This window comes from Chamaea fasciata, unplaced genomic scaffold, assembly GCF_029207755.1.
Source record: "Chamaea fasciata isolate MVZ Bird 193981 ecotype frontalis unplaced genomic scaffold, bChaFas1.0.hap1 SCAF_1, whole genome shotgun sequence".
Lineage (NCBI taxonomy): Eukaryota > Metazoa > Chordata > Aves > Passeriformes > Sylviidae > Chamaea > Chamaea fasciata.
In genome coordinates this window covers 46,336,421-46,356,581 of record NW_027094086.1, presented here as the reverse complement: position 1 = coordinate 46,356,581, position 20,161 = coordinate 46,336,421, and the positions used below count along the sequence as shown (strand labels likewise).

Below are 20,161 nucleotides of genomic sequence, written 5' to 3'. Positions count from 1 at the left end.
TCAGCTTCTCCCATCTGCAAGTCATTCATAGGGCAAAAAAGGAAATATAACAGTCTGAATAGAGAAAAATACAACAGCAAAAAGAATAACCCTATGATAACTAAAAGTCACTGAATGCATCAACCCCTCCTCTTTACTCTTAACATTTTTATCATTTCTGCTCATGTATTTGACTTCCTGCGTCAGTCCCCCTCTTATTTTCTGTATTCTGAATGTAAAATGCCAGGTACAACACCTCTTTTCACTAGCTTCCCATTGGCTGGATTTTATTTAATAAGGAAGACTTACTAAAATGAACCTTGTATCTTGCCATTTCCTCCTGGTCCTGTTGTGCACTCCTGCTTCTTCTTTTGTTTAGGGAACACATGTTCCTTTTTAATATATAGTTTTAGTAGAAATACTTCTGCATGGAGCTATCTCCTCTCAAGTTGTTCTCTTGGCATAGTATCAGAGGAATAAGGTAATTTTTGTCACCACCAATTAAAAAGTTTTACGAAACAGGACTGTTATAAAACAATTAAACCTTGCAAATGCAGTAGTCTCTAGGAGGGAAACCCTGGAGGAAATTCTGCTTATTAAAACTGCAATTTTAGTTTCCATTAAAAAGGAGAGTAAGACAACAGAAGATGGGTTGGCAAGACAAATTATTTCTTAATGTCAGTTGAGCCTATTTCAAATGAGATAACATATCTACACCAGGTTGGGTTCAACACATTTTTTGCCTCGTCAACTCATTTATCTAATTCAGTCATCTTGATTATAGCCTCATGGACCTTCATTTTCAGAGGAAGAATTTCTTAACAAACAACCTACACAACATGCTGATTACTGAACAGTTAATTCTAATTAACTTGGCTATGGCAAGAGAATTTTGATAAAGTCCTAGACTGCAAATAAGGTTTGGTTTTTCTGGCCAAACGTCTTTAAAATCAAAACCCACAGCAGAGTCTCCAGATGAGACATCAGAGTGATAGGGATCTAATTTAAAGAAACAAATGAGAAAATTAAAATCACAAATAATTTATTCTTCCGTTAGAATTGATGGAGTACAGTTTTAAATAGCAACGAAGTACACAGTGGTGGAAAATTGGCACAGAACCTACAAGCTTTTAATTCATAATAATGTTCCTCATGCCATATCTGTTCAAACCTTGATGTGTATTTTCTATTGACTTTAAAAAAAACTGTTTTCCCTTTAAAAAGGATGCACAAATTGAAAACCTTGTCTTCCATATATAATGTCATACTATCAATACCAGGGTTTTTTTTTCCCCTGAACATTGATTGTGAACTGAAAAAACCAAAATATTATTTTACTCCTGGGTTAATTTTATCATTTATAAAAGTTGCCAAGGAATCTTGAATGCATATATTTCTGGAGGACAGAATATCCATTTATTTATCTGATACGCAGTTGCAGGGCAATTTCAAAACCAATTTTTTTGTGTAGTATTATTATTGATCAAGGTGCTGCCTCTCTCTCACATGCAACACTATAAGCATTAACGGGGTTCAAAACAAAATTTGGCATTTGCCTCACCAACAGTTTTTATACTTGATGTTAGAAAACATCCCCTTGGTCTCATGTTAACCAATAAGAAAAATGGGCACAAACAAAAATGCCCCTTTTCTGAAGTTATGAACTCCCAGTTAGGAAAGCTGTCCTGGTTCCGGCCAGGACGAGGTTAATGTTTGCAGTAGCCAGGAGGGGACACCCCATTTTCTGGGGACCTCTGCAGGCTGTGCAGCGTGGGGTGGAACTGGGCTCTGCATGGTGAGCAATCAACCACGTGTGAAGCCTTCACCTCCTTCTTGCACCCTCTAGCACTGGCATTGTTGTTGTTATTTTCATTTTCAAGATCTTTACCTTTTGTGCCTCCAGTTCTCCTCTCCAGCCTGCCACAAGGGAAGGGGAGGGAGAGTGGGGAGCAAGTGAGCGGCACGTGGTTTGGAGTCTGTCAGTGGGAACACTAAAATTGGGGAATACCATTCCTAAACCACGACAAAAGTTTAGATAGGTTTTACAAAGTCCTCTAGGCTATTTTGATACATACAAATTATTCAACTAAAGGTTAAAATACACTTAATACAATACAGTCCTGTTCTCCATATTCTTTTTCAAGTTCTTTGCATATTCAAGCCAAGTAAAATTAACACTTGTCATTTTCTTTGTTATTGCAATTATTAAAAAGGATTACAGCTTGCTTATGCAAAGCTCTGACAAAACCCTTGAGAAATAAAACCCAAACGTTTATCTTGTTACCCAAAAAATGTTGCAGAAAATTGCCAAACTATGTTAGAAACAATTTTTACAAAACCGCTTCACTCAGAAAAATTGGAAAGCTTAAAAAAATTCATCTTTGCACAAGACTATATTACACTGTCCTTAATTATGTTCCCATTTAGATAACTGGGATTCTCAACCTTTTACATGAACCCATCAGTGACATAGAATGCTCTCCATCTTTTCACTGTTATCTTTATTATACACAATTTCGAGACTAATACAATCAAGCATTTACCATGCTTCTACCCATTTTTAACAGTAGATTTGTTATCCTGCCCAGCGAGTAGTGTACTGTCTTGCATATTCACCACATGAAAAACATAATATACAAAATATTGCTGCTGTAAAAAGTGTGCATTTCCCCTTTTCCCCTACAAAAAAAATCTGTGGAAAAAATATTAAATTCCCATAACCTTCATAAACATACAAAGCTGTTCGCACCTCTCAGTCTGTAACAGTATATCTGACATACAGTTCTCAACTCACTGCAAATTGTTATATCACAGATTTTCTGTCCAATATTGCCATCTAGAGTAGAGATGTGAAACTAGTTTCTGAGAATCTACAGTCTTTAACAATTAACCCGTAAAGACTGTGTACCATAAAACAGCCACAAGATTTTTCCAAAATCTAGATGGAATGGGAGGTTCTCATCTCGGGAAGATGTCCACAGTGCTGAGGAGACAATATGGCTGCTAATAGATTTTCCCTACCGGAATGTGAGTGCTTTTTCATTGTTGATAATTTCCATACTGACCCTAAAAAAAAAGCAAAATACATAATTAGAAAAACAAGGCATATTTTCCTGCATTTAAAGCTGTAATTGGAAGACTATCCAAATCAACTGTGATATTAAAAGGTGGAGACAAATAGAAGTAAATGATATGCTGATATGAGTGAGTAACAGTGCAGTTTCATCTCACTAAAAATACTTCGTGCTTTAATGCAGAAGTAAGACCAAAGACATGAATTTAAGGCCAGGAACCTAATTTGACCAAAAGAGTATACCCTTACATTCAACAGGCTGCTGTGAAATTAGCAGAACATCATCAAAAACCTAAAGATGGGAATTACTTCCCACCTAAACTTTGAAAATTATTTCAAAAAGTCAAGATCACCTAAATTCAAAGTAATTTAGGAAACTAACCATAGAGGTACCTAAAATTAATTTATCAAGCATTACAGAATTATGGTACATATCTTTCAAAACCAAGGCACATCCTGGTAAACATGAAGAACTAGTCCACATATCCTACGGAAGGCAATTATTCTATAGATCTGATACACAGAATTACCACCCTTATTGATATTCTCTATTTCTTTTGACAGCATGTCATGTACTGCAGAGGTGGACTGAGGTGAAAGCATCAATGCTGTAAGCTTACCATGATCCTTCACCACAGGGTTCAAGTCTTGCAGAAAGAAGTACTGTGCTAGGAAGTGAACATGCTCCAAACTGATCCTGCCACCATTCAATGTAAAGTATTACCACAACAAGGCAGTATTTTACATCTTAGTTTTATGTTGCAATGTCAGTTATGTTCCATTATAATATAACACTCAGTCACAAAGAAGAGTTTCACAACAGCTGCCAGATGAGAATTTAAGCAGCACAATTCCTATGGGAATGGCCAGTATGAAAGAGAGGTCATCTATAATTGAGTTTCCCAGTGGAACTGGAGACTGCACAAACTGGAGAAGCACAGCCTATCAAGAGAGAGGGTTATCCACTTCTACTGCAAGGAAAGCTGGAAAAAATTCGGCAAATTTTGATTAAGTTTCCTTGACCCTATACTGGCCACAAGCAAAGAATTCTCCTGTAGCTTACTGTTTTCAGAGGAAGCTACTGGTTCAGTGCATAAACATTTTATCTGTTAAATAATTAAAAGTAACTGCATCTCTAAACTACCACACTGAGAGTTTGTTCCTTCTTCCTTGTCTTTTCTAATTTCTGTAGAAAGAAAGCCAACTGTTTTTTAAAATCATGGGCAATTCTCACTTCCTCAGAGAAGTTTTTCTTGAAAGTTCAACTGATCTTCTACTGGCATAACAGGATTTTATTTAAACATTAGAACCTCAGCTTTATCATTTAGTTTATCTTTACATTATTTATATCAAGGAAAGAAATAGTGTACATTTTAATGACATTTCTGAATGATTCATAGTGAAAAGTTTAGATTTTTGCATGTTAGTACTTTTCACAGGAACAAAAACTGTTTCAGCCTTTAATTAATTCTAAGACAGCTTTCTCTACATGAACCCTTCACTACAACTCCACCGTAAAGTTTTGGTGGTAATTGTTTGTTTGTTTGTTTGTTTGTTTTAATCTTGTCTTAGCAGTGAAAGGAATGAAGCAGTTGATTTTCAGGTCACTTCCTTCCCATGTTCACTGCCCCCTTATACTGCTCAGAGAAAATCTGTGCAAAAACAGGTTTCATGTCTCCCCATAAGCTCTGCAGCTGAAGGACCTCAGCTGCACGCCTGAGGTGATTTTGCAACTGAAGAGGAAGATTATGATTAGGATTTGTGTTTGTGGAAAATAAATTCAACCATTTCTATTGCAAAGAAGTAATGAAAAATGATCTACCATGAGATTTAGAAACTTCATCTTTCATATTAGTCATTCACCATAAGGCTATGAAACACATCACCTTAATTTTTAACGTCCAAAAATACTCTAGGAAGGCCCCACTTTGCCAAATTGCATTAAAACTTAGCAAACTCAGGAGAGAATGACTAATCACAATTCCATACAAATGACTCTTGATAACTCACCAAAAAATAAAACTCCATGAGAATTGTACGCACATACCTGGAAGACCATGTCCTAAAATTCATTAGTTTAAATGTCCAGAATCTAAGGTTATCAAATGAGTGTGTAAGAATCCCAACTTTCTCATCAAACAAAAGAATACCTGGTCATATCCATAAGGCCTCTGCTGTGGTGGTTGTGGTGGCCCAGGCTGCGTGGGTCTGTATCCCCCATACTGCTGTCCTTGTCCTTGTGGATAATTGGGATACTGAGGCCCTGGACCACTCTGGGAAGGGCCTGGAAATCATTAAATGAAAAAAAAAAGAGTGGTTAAGATGTTTGAAAGAAGAGAACAGGAAGATCACCGAATTTTACAGCTAACCAGGACTGTGCAATTAGGTCTATGGAGTGGCCCACGCCCCTCTGCCTGGAAAGCACCTTTGCTGACAAGGCCTGTGCTCCAACCACAGAAACATTTACTTTTATTTATATATTCCTTACTTAATATCAATGCATGTAGTTCCACGTACAAGGTCACAGGACAGAGAAGAACGAGGCAAGAAATTATAAACATGAGCCCTTCCCAGGATTTAGGAAGGCAGTCTCCTGATGTACGCTGCTTCAGTTCCAGAATTTTCTAAGGCTAAGAGCAGCCAGATAATCAGAAATGTTTAACATTTGGACTTTTTGAAGAGACCAGCAGTAGTATGCTGCCAGAAAGTGAAGTCTCACACCACAGCAGGCAATCATGGATGGAGTGTCAGGCAAGCGAGCTATACATGTATAAAATGTGAGATGTGACAAGCAGTAAAAGCTATTGTGAGATGGAAAAAAGCACTCTCTACTCCATACTCCTCTGGTAATATTAACTTTCCAGAAAAAGGCTAGGACAAAACCCAAAACTTGGACTCCAGTCTTTTTTGCCTGTAAAAGAAGTAGTTCTTTCACAAGTATAACTTTCTGTTACTATTCACAGGGAGCTGGCCTGTCTACCACTGGAAGCTGCATGTTACCACCATCAGGCCATGTTCCAAACAAAATTATCACTATCCCCTTCAACACTGGGAGAGATGGTGTACTCTGTATTTCAGTGGCACTCCCTATGAATCCTTTGCAGTAGATCTGTTAGCTTTTTCAACACCACTCCTTAAAAACTGGGTCTCTATTTTTCAGAGCTGAAGATCTGCAGCTCTTCAGAAGCACTTTCTTTTAAACAAACCAACGCTTTTTTTTCCTCTTCCCTCAGAAGAAACAGATGTGTTTTAGCAACTGTGATTCAGTGCTAATGAGGGCTAGTTTTAGCTACACCGGACATTAAGATGACATCAGCTGGTAACTCCTTCAGTAATTCTGGATCTGTAAGACAATGAAAAGACGACCTAGAGAAGAAAAGCTCCATAAGCTATTACCATTCTCCTCAGGCCTCAAATCCCCTTGAACTATGCAGTTTCAGCTTTCCAATATGAAACAAAACCTTAAAGATTGATAATAATGACTGAGATATTGATTTATTTTTGAAAATTCGAAAGCAGTTAAATATTAAATTGAGCAAGAATACAACATCCTAAAAGTGCTGTGTTCATCTGACAAATGAACCTGGGTTTATTTATTCATGGTAATTCTTTATAACTGAATTCTAAATATTCACTGACATATTTCACAGGAAAAAAAATGGAACTTCAGTAACAATTTCTGCTAAAAACAAGAAACTGAAAAATGTTATTCTGTTTTACGAATTATGTTGGGTAAGTGGCTCCAAAAGATTTCCTAATCCCTTTTCTTCTAGTATTTCTTAACCTAAACTTTCAGAATAAATCAGATTTTATTTCTTTACTTACAAAGTTCAAAACAGTGATCTACACAGACCTCCACTCTGATCTTCAGTCTGTTCCTATATTATGTTTAGTAGAATGTAGGTACAAGTATTACTTTAGAACTATCAATTCATCCATAACCTCCAGAGGAGTAGAACACTTGCTAAATCTCAGTGGATCCTCTAAAAAAACTTAACTCTGTCTCAACATAATGGATTTCATGTGAATCTAACATTTATCTACATGGCAAACAAATTACCTGCACATTTCCTCACATACACACAATACTCAAAGCTTTAGCCTTTAAGCCTGCAAAAGAGCTGAAAGCTAAAATACATGGAATTTATGGAATTTCAGAGATTCCTCCTTCTGTCATAAATATATATGACTTTTCATTATGCAAGTAAAACTTAAAAGAGCAGTAGCTTCAGTATGCTGTTCTGACATGAAGACTTCTAGAATTAATGCATAAAAACTACATTCTACTGCCTCAAGTTTCGTTTTTTGGGAGATTTTCCTTGAATCCAGGGACTTGTAGCAGAGGATTTCACATTCCTACCATGTAACAGAAGGTTTGTACTACTAGTGCGAATTTATAAGGCAGTTTCTTTAAAACTGCACTGTCAATGCTTACCGTCATTTCTCTACTGATCAGTACAAGAATTTGAAAAGAATGATTCATGTATGTCGAATGAAGTTTTAAACCAGTTTTTAAAAGACTGTTTTAATTGGCAAATCCACAGATGAAAGAGGTTCTTTGTCATCTTTGTGAGTGCATTCAGCTACAGAAAACAGAAAAGAGCAGAATCTTTCTGGGTCCTTCTCAATTACATACACCCATTACAATGCTGTTTAGTCACCTTTGGTTTTTTGTGCAACCACACTCTCGTAGACTGCCAACAGATCAAATTCCCAAAAGACACTGCCTTCTACATTTTGTTGTCTCAGCCCAGTGAAATTGCAGGCACAGAGCTGTTCTGCACAAGCCTGGCCTCTGGACACAGTCAAGCCAGGATGAAGTAACACACAAGGGTCTCTCTTAGTCCCTTCTGTGACAGCTGTCTGTGTCCTCAGGTTCTTACCATAACCCTGTTGTTGTCCTGGATAGCCTTGTTGGCCGGGATATTGCTGCTGCTGTGGTGGATAACCCTGCTGTTGGGGTGGTCCTTGATATGCATCTTGCTGCTGACCATATTGCGAGTTTCCTGTAAGACCATTGCAAGAAAGCAAAAACTCATAAAGACACCTATTTTATTACTTTTTTCCTTCTAAGATGCACAGCCAACAACACAAGAACAAAATGAAAATGCAATATTGATTTCAAAAACTGAACAAAACAAAGAAAACTCAAACCAAACAGAAGGAACTCGGCCAAACAAACTGCAGTTAAAGCCAATTTTGCAAAGTTGAACTGCAGCATTTTCAGCATCTCTGCCAAACGAGCATTACATTTACAGGAACATCACAGTCATAAGATCATGACTATGCTAAATAAAATTAAAAAAAAAAAAAGACAAAATTAAGGACAGCTACAAGAGCACAGACTAGCTACACAAGATCAGCAAGCTGTTTCCTAACGGCACTATAATTATACAAAATATATATACACACACGAAAAGATATACAACTGAACCAACAAATTTATGTTAAAATAAAAATTTCCATTGAGGTAAAAAAAAAAATCTCTGGAGTGTTTTAGTCATTTTACTGTTGTTAGAATGGCAAATTGTGGTTATATATTTTAGGTGTTTGCAAGAAATTATTCTGAAGGCTTCAAGTTCCCTGCCATGTCCAAGACAGCCAGCAACTAGTATTCTACAAGAGCTTTGCATGGGTATAAGTTGTGTGGTGCAAGAATCTCTGTTCCCGTTGAGGATGGGGGAGGGAAGGGAATGTATGTGCGTGTGTGTGTGAAGGTATATAGATACCTCCTTCGTAGTAATGTTGGGAGGAATCCTCATAAGGCCTATCGTAGCCTTGTTCAGGATACGACGGTTGCTGATAACCGTAATCATTATGACCTACATCAATTCGACAAGAGACAGGAAGAAACGTTAATGGCCTCTGAGTGAAAACCCTAACAATATTTAATTTCTCAGAAAAATGAAAAAAGAAAAATTTCAACTGGATATACATGGAAAAGAATTTTCAATTGTATTAGCCAAAGACTTATTAATATGATTTCCTTTCATATTGAATTAACATGTGACAGGGGGAAAAAAAAAGGCTTAATGCAGTAGTTCTAGAAACATCACAGCAAGGGATGGTCTTAACCTTCCAATAATCCTTGTTGGGGGAGTGGGGGGGAAGTACTTTATCTTTCACTCAAAAAAAAAATGAAAGCATTTAGGCCTTTCACATGTAAATAACCTGAATTAAATTAAAATGAACAAAGAAAGCAATTATCATAATTTGTCTAACACCTGTTCTGCTGATCTCCAATTCAAAAGCATATGCTAAAAGCAGTGTGAAATATAACAAATAAAGCTCAATGAAGTTATGAACCATCATCTGCATTAAATTCTGTTTATAAATGACAGAAATACAACACTCGCACGGTTTTCCCTACAAACAGAATTCCTACTTAAGGTCTTAAGAAAACTTTTCCTTTTACATTCCAGTCCTGAGCAGATTCATTACAAACAAACCTCTCTATTCACAGACTACAGGCATCTCTGTTAAGGAACCAATATATGCAGTAAGCACCCCACCTGTTGGTTTTAGCACACATTCTGTCTTACAGACAATCAAAATATATCTTATTGCTAACTTGGTCAAGAATACATGCCAAAATTTTGTTTACATTCAAAATTAAATAATATAAATTTAGAATTAAATTTTTAGGTACAAGTGAGGAAATGAAGAAACAGTTCTAAAATTCAGTGTCTTTGTTATCAAGTCTGCAACTGTACAACACATTACTGACTGAATCTTACATGCATACATAACCATTAAAATAAGTCTTAAAATATGCTCCTTGTATTCTATGTAAGAGTAATAATGAAGTAACAATAAAGATGACTCTTTAGAAGGAATACATCTTTGAAGTAATCTGTGCTGCCAAAGAGCTGTTGATGCTAACATCTAACTGCCCTTAGTAAAGGAAATTGTGTGTAACAATTTAGTGTTCACGTGTGTACTCAAATGTTCCAAAATGAAAGCTGAATAATTACCAGTTAATGCAACTTGTAAAATACCTCTGCACATTTATCTCCAGAAATTAACACGTTAGCTTATACAGATACAGATTGATGCATCTCATAATCAATTTGATGGAAATTAAATTCAAACAACTGACTTGCACCCCTTTATTTGCTGTGAGTAGTCGCTTTGGCAATTACACAGCTTTGCTTCGTATACATTTTTTAAACATTAACATCTACCACATTTGTTGGACTTCATAAGATACTATTAAGTTGCACACATGGTTATCACAGGAGTCAGCATCTTTGTTCTCCCAGTCTCTGCTCAGCCTGAAAAGAAGTTAATTTCAACTCTTCTAACTAATAACACAGTCCCATAGTCTTCAGTACTCCATATACCAAGAGGTAGGAGGACAGATTTATGAAATTCAAAGTTTCAGTCTTGTCTTGAAAGCACTGAGGGGATATCTAAAGAGGATTCGAATCTCCAATATCCTCAGGGCAGGGACCACTTTATTCCTACATACATGTTAAACTGAAGGCCCATACCATGTCAACAATAACACATTTGTGCGACTTATATGAAAACTAAACACTAAGTTAAAAAAAGTATTTACAGAAAAAACCCACATCTTTTTAGCAAGTTTTTTCAGTTCAGTAAAACTTTTAATAAAAGGATATCGCCCCCTCTCTTATTGATAATAAAGATATGACTGTTTAAATTCATCTCAATTATATTAGATATGCTAAGGAACTCTCCATTCTTTGAGAGAAACCAATTATTTCCATTCTTTTGAAATACTAAAACTGTTAAGAATTTCAAATGGGAGTAATAGAAATTACTTGCTTTAAGCTGTAAATTTAACTAGTCGTAGTAACTTAAACTGTAGTAATAATTCTGAATTTGGAAGGTTTTGTAAATGTGAGGTATGATATCCAATTACTATTCTTGCCTCATCCCTTAATTTTGGGCATATGACTACATTAGTATTGGGCAGGTATAGAAAATGGGAAAGTTAACATTTATGAGAGATTACCATCAGGGTAATATTGCTGGTTCATGCCTTCTGGAGGACCTTGTCCACCATGACTGTATTGGTCCCCATAATAGTCTTCCTGGCCTGAGTACTGCTGTGGTGGGCCTGAAAAACCACAACCAGTCAATACGTAAATAACTTGTTTTCTCTGTTATAAAGTCTGCTAATTTCTGATTTTAGTATGAGAAATATTTCTCAAATGTATTCCCCACCCAAATTGTTGCATTACAGACAACATATGTAATCTGGTTTAGTTAAAAAAATAAGTAAATGTATCTATCTACATATACAAACACAGTTGTTTGGCTGCACTAGACTGAGACTATAAATATCAAACTTCAGGTTTGAGCTCATTTTAGGAATATGTGTATAACAAACTAGGGTGTTAAAAATAAAATTATTCCTTGTAGAAAAGGACTAAAAAGAAAAAAGAGAACCAATATTGTGGAACATTGTTCCTTTTTTTGTAATTGAATGAATTCAGAACCAAGTAGGTATTCTGTTCCTTTTCTGTACCTATCATTTAAATTTCAAAACAGAATTCTGCATCAGCATATTTGAGATGCATAATTTCAGAATGCATAGGCTCAGAAAGAACCAAAAGAAAAAGAAAACAAACTTGTCTTCACATGTCATGGTGATAGCAGTAATCTCTTGCTGCAAGAACCACCCTCAAAAAGGGTAACAAAAAGAGTGTGCAAACAAAGTCTGTCACACCAAGTGACTTGACAGAAATTTGGTGTAAGTAAGAAAGTGATGTAAAATGGTTTTAAACATGGTTATTTAAAATCAGTGTAAAAATACCGAAGTGAATTCCTACCTTGCTGTGGTGGCCTGTATGGAGGAATCTGCCTCTGCCCCATCATGTGATTTCCTTGGTTAACTTGGCCCATCATTCCCATCGGTGGCTGCTGACCCTGGTAATGCTGGCCACCTGCCTGTGGCATGTTGTATTGCTGAGAGGGAGGCTGCTGGTGCATCATTGGACCTGCAAAAGGAGAAGCAGCAAGAATGTCAAATACATAAAAATGATCTGCGATTAAACCTTTCCAAAAGAACATAGAAAACCCAACCTTTAAAAATGGACCAAGAAAGGCTCTGTATATCCAGTGCTCTGATAAGGGTTTGTTGTTTCTGGATCTATATAAATGTAGGTGAACAATTCAGTAACCAAACTACAAAAAAGAAGATTGCTTTTTAGATGAATTTTCTTCAAAACCACAGACATTAGTTGACACATACACAAAGATAACTGAAACACTTCTATGACTTTTTGTTTTAAAAAATATTCTCAAAAAAAGTGTAGGTGAAAACCTGATGGTGAAACCTTGGTAAGTCATAGAAAAATTATTTAACATTTGTGATCTCCTCAGAGCATAGTTTCAATACACATGTAGTTGTTGCTATATTCCATCAACCAACCACTAAGCTGTTATCACAAAATCAACAATTTCATTTAGCCTGTAAAGACAAACCACGTGAACCAGACAGGCAATTACACAACAGGCATAAGCAGAAGGCCCACAGAACACAGGTGCTGCTTGACACTGAACAGTCCGAAAAAGGTCCGTAACAAAAAAATCTGCTTTCACACCAAGCTGCACCATGCTTCTATGAAGCACAGGAAGAGACCAGGAGAGCTCAAGTACTGACCATGTTTTATCAACTGACAAAATCTGATTAAGGCTGTACTTGGAGAAATGCAAATTTTAGTAATGAAAACAGACAGTTAAAGAGCACCCTACTGACACCACACAGCATTGAAAACGATGATTACACCATTTCATTATATGAGACTGCAGGTTAGACTGATGTAACATTTAACAAAGAACAGCCTCTGTGCCTCCTCTGTAGCACCACTTCAGAAAGGAGTTATTCCAGTATCAAAAACATGAGGAGGAAAATCTGTTGAGACCAGGAGCTAAAATTTTTTAAACAACAGATTTTTGCAATATATTAATTCAAACCTCTTCACACATACTGCCCAGTCTATAATGGTGAAACCCTAAGCTTTTTTTGCCTTTTTTTTAAAAAAATATTTTATAAATGACAAAGACAACAAGAAACTAGCAGCCTCACTAAAAACTAAAACAAGCCATGACATCAAACATTAAACTAGCAGAGCCACTCCAAAATGCCATCCAAGGAGTAAAAGGAAGATATCACCTACTTTCTGTATGCTTAGATTTTTCCATTCCGTTTAGTATTTTTAAATAACTAGGTGCTGAAGCAGCAGCAAAAAGTCCTGTGTGAAACTACAGTACTGGAAAAAAAGCTAGATACAGTTAAGTGACAATGGATTTATACAGGCAAAGGAATATGCAGTCACTTAGATCCTGTCTATGCAGAGTTATGAGGGAAAGTTAAGACAAATTAATGGTATGAATTCAAAGTGCATTGGTTAAATCCCATAAAACCCCTGTGTGGAATGTCTCATTGAGAAGTGGCCTAAGCTTTGTTTTCCTCTAAAGATAAATATTGGCCACACTTAAGAAGATCTAGTTATGGTTCTATCCTTCAGTATGGCAAGTTTCTGTGTCCAGACTTTAAAGTTAAAAAAAGGGTTAAATTCAGATGTACTTATTTAGTTATTGGCAAAATACATTTCCTTTTTTGATCTTCTAAACAAGTAGGTAATTTAGATTATTCCATTTCACTGCTCCTCTGTTTGGAGGTACTGAGAAACATTAGGCAGTCTTGAAAAAAAATAGAAACTTGTTGCTATAATATTCCTAGATCTCAAGAACGCTTGTTAATTAACAATATTAATATTAGTCACAATACAATGTGATAAAATGTGTTGGGTCCCCATGGTGCAATGTAGAGATTTTGTGTTTGCTTTTTAAATTAGAACTTCATTAACGCTTTGTAGAGCCACAGTGAGAATTCACTGCCCTGATTCAGGCGGTGTGTTGTGCTCATAACAGACGGCCTGGCTTCCTTCCAGTTTGGTTCTTCTTATTAAGAAGATACCTAAAAGAACCACCATGGTCTCTACTGCCTCATGGAACAAAACCATTTTAAGCAGCAGTTTTGAGAAATGAGGGAACTTTGAATTCATTCTTCCATTTGAAAAATCTAGCCTAGGAGAAAGCTACATTTATTCACTGTGTAATACTTAACATGACATAAAATCCCAAAACTTAATAAAAAACTTAAGACTATTAATTCATTATTTACATGAATATGGACAAACTTGAGAAGTGGGCCCAAGAGAACCTCACGAAGTTCAACAAGTCCAAGTGCAAGGTGCAGCTCGTCGGTCAGGGCAAACCCAGACAAGAGTACAGAACGGGAAACTCACTGACATCAGCCCTGAGAACTTACGGGTTTACATTGATAAAAAGCTGGGTCTGATCCGGCAATGTGGGTTTGCAGCCCGAAAAACCAACTGTATCCTGGGCTGCATGAAAAAACATGGCCAGGAGGTCAAGCAAGGAGATTCTCCCCCTCTGCTCTGGTGAGATCCCACCCAGAGTGCTGTATCCAGCTCTGGGGTCCAGCACAAGAAAGACACAGACCTGCTGGAGCAAGGCTAGAGGAAGGCTACAAGGATTATCAGAGCGACAGAGTACCTCCCTGTAAGGAAATGCTGGGAGAACATGGAGAAGAGAAAGCTCCAGGGAGACCTCACTGTGGCCTTCCAGTATTTTAAGGAGGTTTTATAAAAGGGAGGGAGATAGACTTTCTATACAGGCAGATAGGGGCAATGGTTTTAAATTGAAAGAGGGTAGGTATAGATTGGATATACGGAGGAAATTCTTCACTGTGAGGGTGGTCAGTCACTGGAACAGGTTGCCCAAAGAAGTAGTGAATGCCCCATGCCTGGATGTGTTCAAGACCAGGATGGATGGGGCTCTGAGGAACCTAGACTAGTTGTAGCACAGGCAGGGAAGACTGGAACTATATGATCTTTGAGGTCCCTTTCAACCCAAATCATTCAATGATTCTATGATGTCTTCTAATATTTGAGGCACATATTTTTACAAGCACCCTAAAAGACAGCTCTTTAATCTGCAATCAGGTCGCAACAAACTACATTTGGTGGAAGTCATGATCTCTTCCAGACCTGGAGATAAAACTTTCATATACCAAGCTCACATAACTGTGCTCTGCAAGAGAATGCTCACTGATTTCAAAAACTCTCCACAGAAACCCTTTACTTGGTGAATTTCCAGAACTATTTAATCCATAGAGGACAAAATATCTTATTTGTACACAGTTCAAAATGCATCCAAAGAAATATTGTGTTAAGATTATCTCTGTAAAATAAGCAAGTACAGAATTTAACTGGTCTACATTATCAACACACATTTTTGTTTATTAGGTGTAGGAAACTCTGAGGAGTTGAGGAAAAAAAATAACTCTGGCTCCAGCCATGTATCTCACGTACAGGGAAGAAAAGGTATGTGGATTAAAGAAAAAAATGGACTACTACCTGATCTTCTTGTAAGTACAGTGACACAGCAGCAGTCTCATGACAAGAAAAGACTTTTCACACAAGTAAGATAAACAGAAATAAACAGAAATACAAACTGAAAGTAGGTCCCACATAAAGCCAACAAATCTGAGACCTGAAGTGCAGAGGATGAAAGAGCTGCAGGAAAGTTGAGTGGTTTAAAAACGTCTCCTTAACGTCTTCCCTTATACTGAAACCCAGGTACTGGTGGTGGTAAATGCTGTGAGAGGACAAGAATAACCACGGACAGTGGTTGAACCTTTTGAAGAAGCAGAGAAGTGAGGAACCATGCTCATAAATGAACTGGTGACTGCTGTTCTGGCTAAAGAGCTATGGGAACAGGTGGGTATGATCAAAAACCAGCAGTACAAGCTACTGTTTCTTCAGCCTTCCAAATCATGCTGGTCGTGTTGCTCACGGTCTATTCTTTAGGCATTTCACAATGTGTACTTGCATGGATAAAGCAACTGGATATCCATACTAAGAGTATGAGCAAAGAACACCAAGCTAGACTTACCATGGTCAATCTCATTACAGGGTCTACTGTTACAAAAATAGCAAAATATAAATCACTGCAGCAGCCCTCAGCAAAACTTTTTCGATGTTTTTTCACGTTTTAAAAAAAAAACTTGTTTTTTAAATGATGGTTTTAAGCCTTGTGAGAGCTATCTTAGAAACTATAATGTAGGGTCAATTTAACTTGACAAACACTACAATTCAGATGTGCTTAGTCAAATGAACCACCATCCTAAAGGTGTTTTAATGCCAGGAGCAATTTAAACATTATTTCAAAAGATTTTGAGGGTACAAAACTTTTTGTTACTCCTAATGTGTGATTCAGGCTGCAAATTAAAGACAGTAGACGCTTCTCCACACTTTATTACTCCACAAACTTCTCATCTCAAACTGAACCATAATTTCAGGTATCATTTTAAAAAAACTAGAACATAAAATGTCATAGAAAAAATTCCTTAGTTACCAAGATTGCCTGTCATGTTTTACCCTAGGGAAGAATATGAAAGCACAAGCTCTGTGGCAGCTGTTTATATCTTTTGTTTTTTTCATGACAAAACTACAGTGTCTTCTACACCTAGACGTCCTACACAATGCAGCTATAGCATGACGGTGTTTCAGAGTGTGGAGGCAATTTTATTTCCCTTTAATAGTCTGGATTAAAAAAAAAAAAATGAGACTGCCTTGCCTTTTCCATAACATCTTGACTACTGTAAGCAGTTGAGGTACTGAAACTTAAGTCTCAGTTTACACGGGAGTGAACAGAGGGCAAGACATTCACAAAATGTAGTAAAACTCAAAAATCACTTGATCCTGGTCTGCCATACCCTGAATTTGTCTATTTTTTAGCTAACATCGGATGTTCCTATCATTATATTCCTTTATGTGCACAACCAAAGAACCAGAATCTGCATCTGCCTCATCACTTCTCTTTCCATATCTCCATATTTGCTTTTAAGTGAAAGAGCTCTGAAATTTTAATGGATTTTTTCCAAGGTTATATAGATGAAACTATCATTAAAAAATTTCAGCACCAGATTTGACAACAGGTCTGAAAATGACGGAGTCAACATGATATAGTCCTGTACAAGTCACCTGTAAACTAGCTCCCCTCCCTTACCACAGGTAACATATAATGCTAATTCAACAGCATTGACTGGGAGTTTAGCAACTTTGTGTCAAGCTCTTCTAGCATGAGAATGGAATCTCAGCAAAAGGATCTGAGAAATGAGAAGCAGAGTCTCTGGGATGGCCATGCCTAGCAAACAGAGTTTCTCAGATGGCCAGGCTACAACTTCCTGGCTCTTACTTGTAAAATGTATTAATTCTACTATTAAATATTATTCCCTGAGTGTGAAGGTTTGTTCAACACAAAAAAAAAGAAGAGGAATTTCCATGCAAGTTTCAGATATCAGAAAAATCATGCCTACATCGCTCCTCTGAAAAGTCAAAAACTGCCAACACTTGAAATTTTTTTTCAACCTAAGAAGTTTACCATACACAAGAAGAAATGCACCCAGAAGAACATAGTTTTTTCCATACTCATTCAGTTTCTTCTACTTCCTATCTTTTCCAAAAAGGTAGCCAATATTCCTTGCAGATGTCCCAGGCTGCTATATTAACTTCACAATGAAGAAACCAGGTACTGTTTCTCTGATTCATCTACAGGATCTTCCACTTAAAACATTCTGCTTTTTAAGTCCAAAATTACCAGAATTCCTCTTTTAAACTGGAATGACTATATAAAATCAATACCATGAAAACATTACTTCTCATTTAAGGTATTCCTCTGGATAGCATTTTATAACTAGTACAAATCAATAACGAGTACAGAGTGGATACAGGAAGTAAATCCAGCAAACAGCTCTGTTACTGTGCATTTTATTTCTTAATTAGCACTTCTTCATTTTTTTTCTTGCTTACACCATCTGCCTCACAAAGTGCATATACAGCAAGATGTTTTGGTAGCAAGTGCATATAAAGAGGTTATGCTCAAGCAAGTGTTAGAGCAAGCCTTTCTGAGTGTTATGGTGATTTTTATCTATTACGTAATAGTATGCTTTTTTTTTTCCCCCTAGAAGTATTGACTTCATTCAGTAAATGGTAGGTATTACTCACTGAAAAACTATTTCACTATTTTGTTTCTTCCTAATAGTTCATGTGAGCTGTGATGCCTAGTTGAACACAGAATACAGAATTATTAATTTATTTATAGTTTTCTTACAGCACCTATAAGTAATTTGTCCAAATCTTCATAATGAATACACTTTGGCAACTCTCCTGTGAAATCAGATGCTATTGTAATCTTACCATCAGACTCATTCCTCTACAGGTGAGAAACCCACATAGGGAAAGATTAAGGTCAAAAACATCTTCTAATTTTTAACAGCCAATTTGAGATGCTAAGACCTCATCTTGCAGAATATTTAGCATTATATTTAGCTAGTGCTGTTATTAACTGACAGATGTAGTAGGATCTCTCATTTTCAGTATGGATCACTCCTATAAGACAAAGAAACAAAGCATACTTAGGCATTCACAAATGTCTCCTGACAACAACACTGAGGTTCAGAAATTTTGGTTCACCTGTGTTTTTCTGAAAAGTTGCATGTGCGATCAGTTAAGAAATCTTTGAGTCACCATCTGTTTCTTCCCCTTCTGTTAAACTGCACTGAGTGCACTTCCTAGCAGCTCATTCTTGTTTCTTCACTTAGGTGAGAAGCCTGAAGTGCCCATGCTTGGCTGCGACCTCTGCCCAGCCAGACTGGGACTTGCTACCCACCCCAAAATTTCTCATGGTCTCACAGATCACTATGTTCTCTGCCCAGCTGTCTTGGGAGTCACAAGAAAGTGAAGATACAAAAATACTTCCTCTAATTTGTCATCAAACTTCAATGTAAATTTAACAACTAAGAGTTGAAAATGGAGAAAATGCACTAAGCAGACCTGACTGGGAACCATCTTAGATCAAAATAACAAACATGCCCATCTTCAGACTTAAAGACTTCCACTTTCACAGATATTTGTAACAGTATTTTCATTTAAGAGCAAAAAGCACTTTGCTTGCATAACAGACAAGTTTCAAAGCCTTGCCCTACAGAAACTGCACTCCTGCATTTATATATAAAGTGCTCTGTTTAGTGAGATGCTGAAACATTTTAAAGAATATAATTTTTCACCCCACTGCCCTCTACTTCCGTGAAACCTCTGCAAAAAACAGAACCAGCCCTGAAGCAGACACTTGGAAAGGAAAAAGTCTCAGCAAAAGCTTGCTATAGCCCTAATGGCAATGGTACCATTGCTCTAACTAAAGATTTTGCTCTTGTTCTTGAACCTGTAATTTGGTTAATACTGTTTTATTCTTTATTCCCCAAAGTCACTTCAGTACCATTATTTGTTCAGAACAGAAACCTTTTAAGTTTATTTCTGCTTAGTTTCTAATGACCAATTACAAGTTTGACAGAGTACTGGAAACACAACAGGGGAATATTACGAGGAAGAGAAAAGAATGCTACTTTGAGACGGAATCATCTCCTAAATTTTAGGCCAGTCACACAAAATTGTTTTCTGTAGACTGACTTACAAGATGGCTCCCTCACCCAAACTGCTACATAATTATTGCTAACTCTGCAACTAAAAAATCTGAACTGAAATGGCAGAGGGCTTTTTCAATCTTATAACATTCACAAAATTGCTATGCTATGTATTGCCCAGAATACAGAGATAACTTGCCAGTTTAGAGAGACTGTCAAAAATATTCCCACTTACGATTTCCTCTGCTATGGGCCCATCTTTTGTTTCTCCCACTGTTATACTTTAAGAAAAATGCTATTGACAATGTGGATGCTGAAGGCCTCAGACCTCCCACTTTCTCTGCTAGTAAGGAAAGTGCAGAAACAGCTTCTCTCATCATGACTTTTTAGCCTCTCATTAAGTTAGTCTTTTGTCTGTTTTGCACCTTTCTGTAAACTAATAATCAAACCGATCAGTATGACCTGGTCAGCCTGTACAGATCAGGAACAGATGGAATCCACAATAAAAAGTGAAGTTTTGGTTTCTCATATGTCTTCTAGCAGGTACTATGTACAGATCCAGTGCAGTAACAGACTTAACAAGAAAGCTGAAAATACTGATTGCTGACTTGTAAAGCACCTCT

The 20,161-nt window shown here is 36.9% G+C and overlaps 1 protein-coding gene across 5 annotated transcripts in view; it reads right to left on the bottom strand.

Moving 5' to 3' along the window:
- Positions 1–1,004: 1,004 nt before the first annotated feature.
- The window catches only part of SS18 (SS18 subunit of BAF chromatin remodeling complex), a 43,621-nt gene continuing 24,464 nt past the window's right edge, over positions 1,005–20,161 (bottom strand). For 3 of the 5 annotated variants that reach the window (XM_066182278.1, XM_066182285.1, XM_066182298.1), the window contains 6 exons: positions 11,854–12,021; positions 11,034–11,138; positions 8,782–8,874; positions 7,936–8,058; positions 5,203–5,336; positions 1,005–3,045 (listed from right to left, as the gene is read on the bottom strand). In XM_066182278.1, the coding sequence (XP_066038375.1) occupies positions 3,019–3,045; positions 5,203–5,336; positions 7,936–8,058; positions 8,782–8,874; positions 11,034–11,138; positions 11,854–12,021 (650 nt within the window). In that variant the 3' untranslated portion in view covers positions 1,005–3,018. The remainder of the gene's footprint in view (positions 3,046–5,202; positions 5,337–7,935; positions 8,059–8,781; positions 8,875–11,033; positions 11,139–11,853; positions 12,022–20,161) is intronic. The other 2 variants (XM_066182291.1, XM_066182293.1) reach the window with 2 other exon arrangements.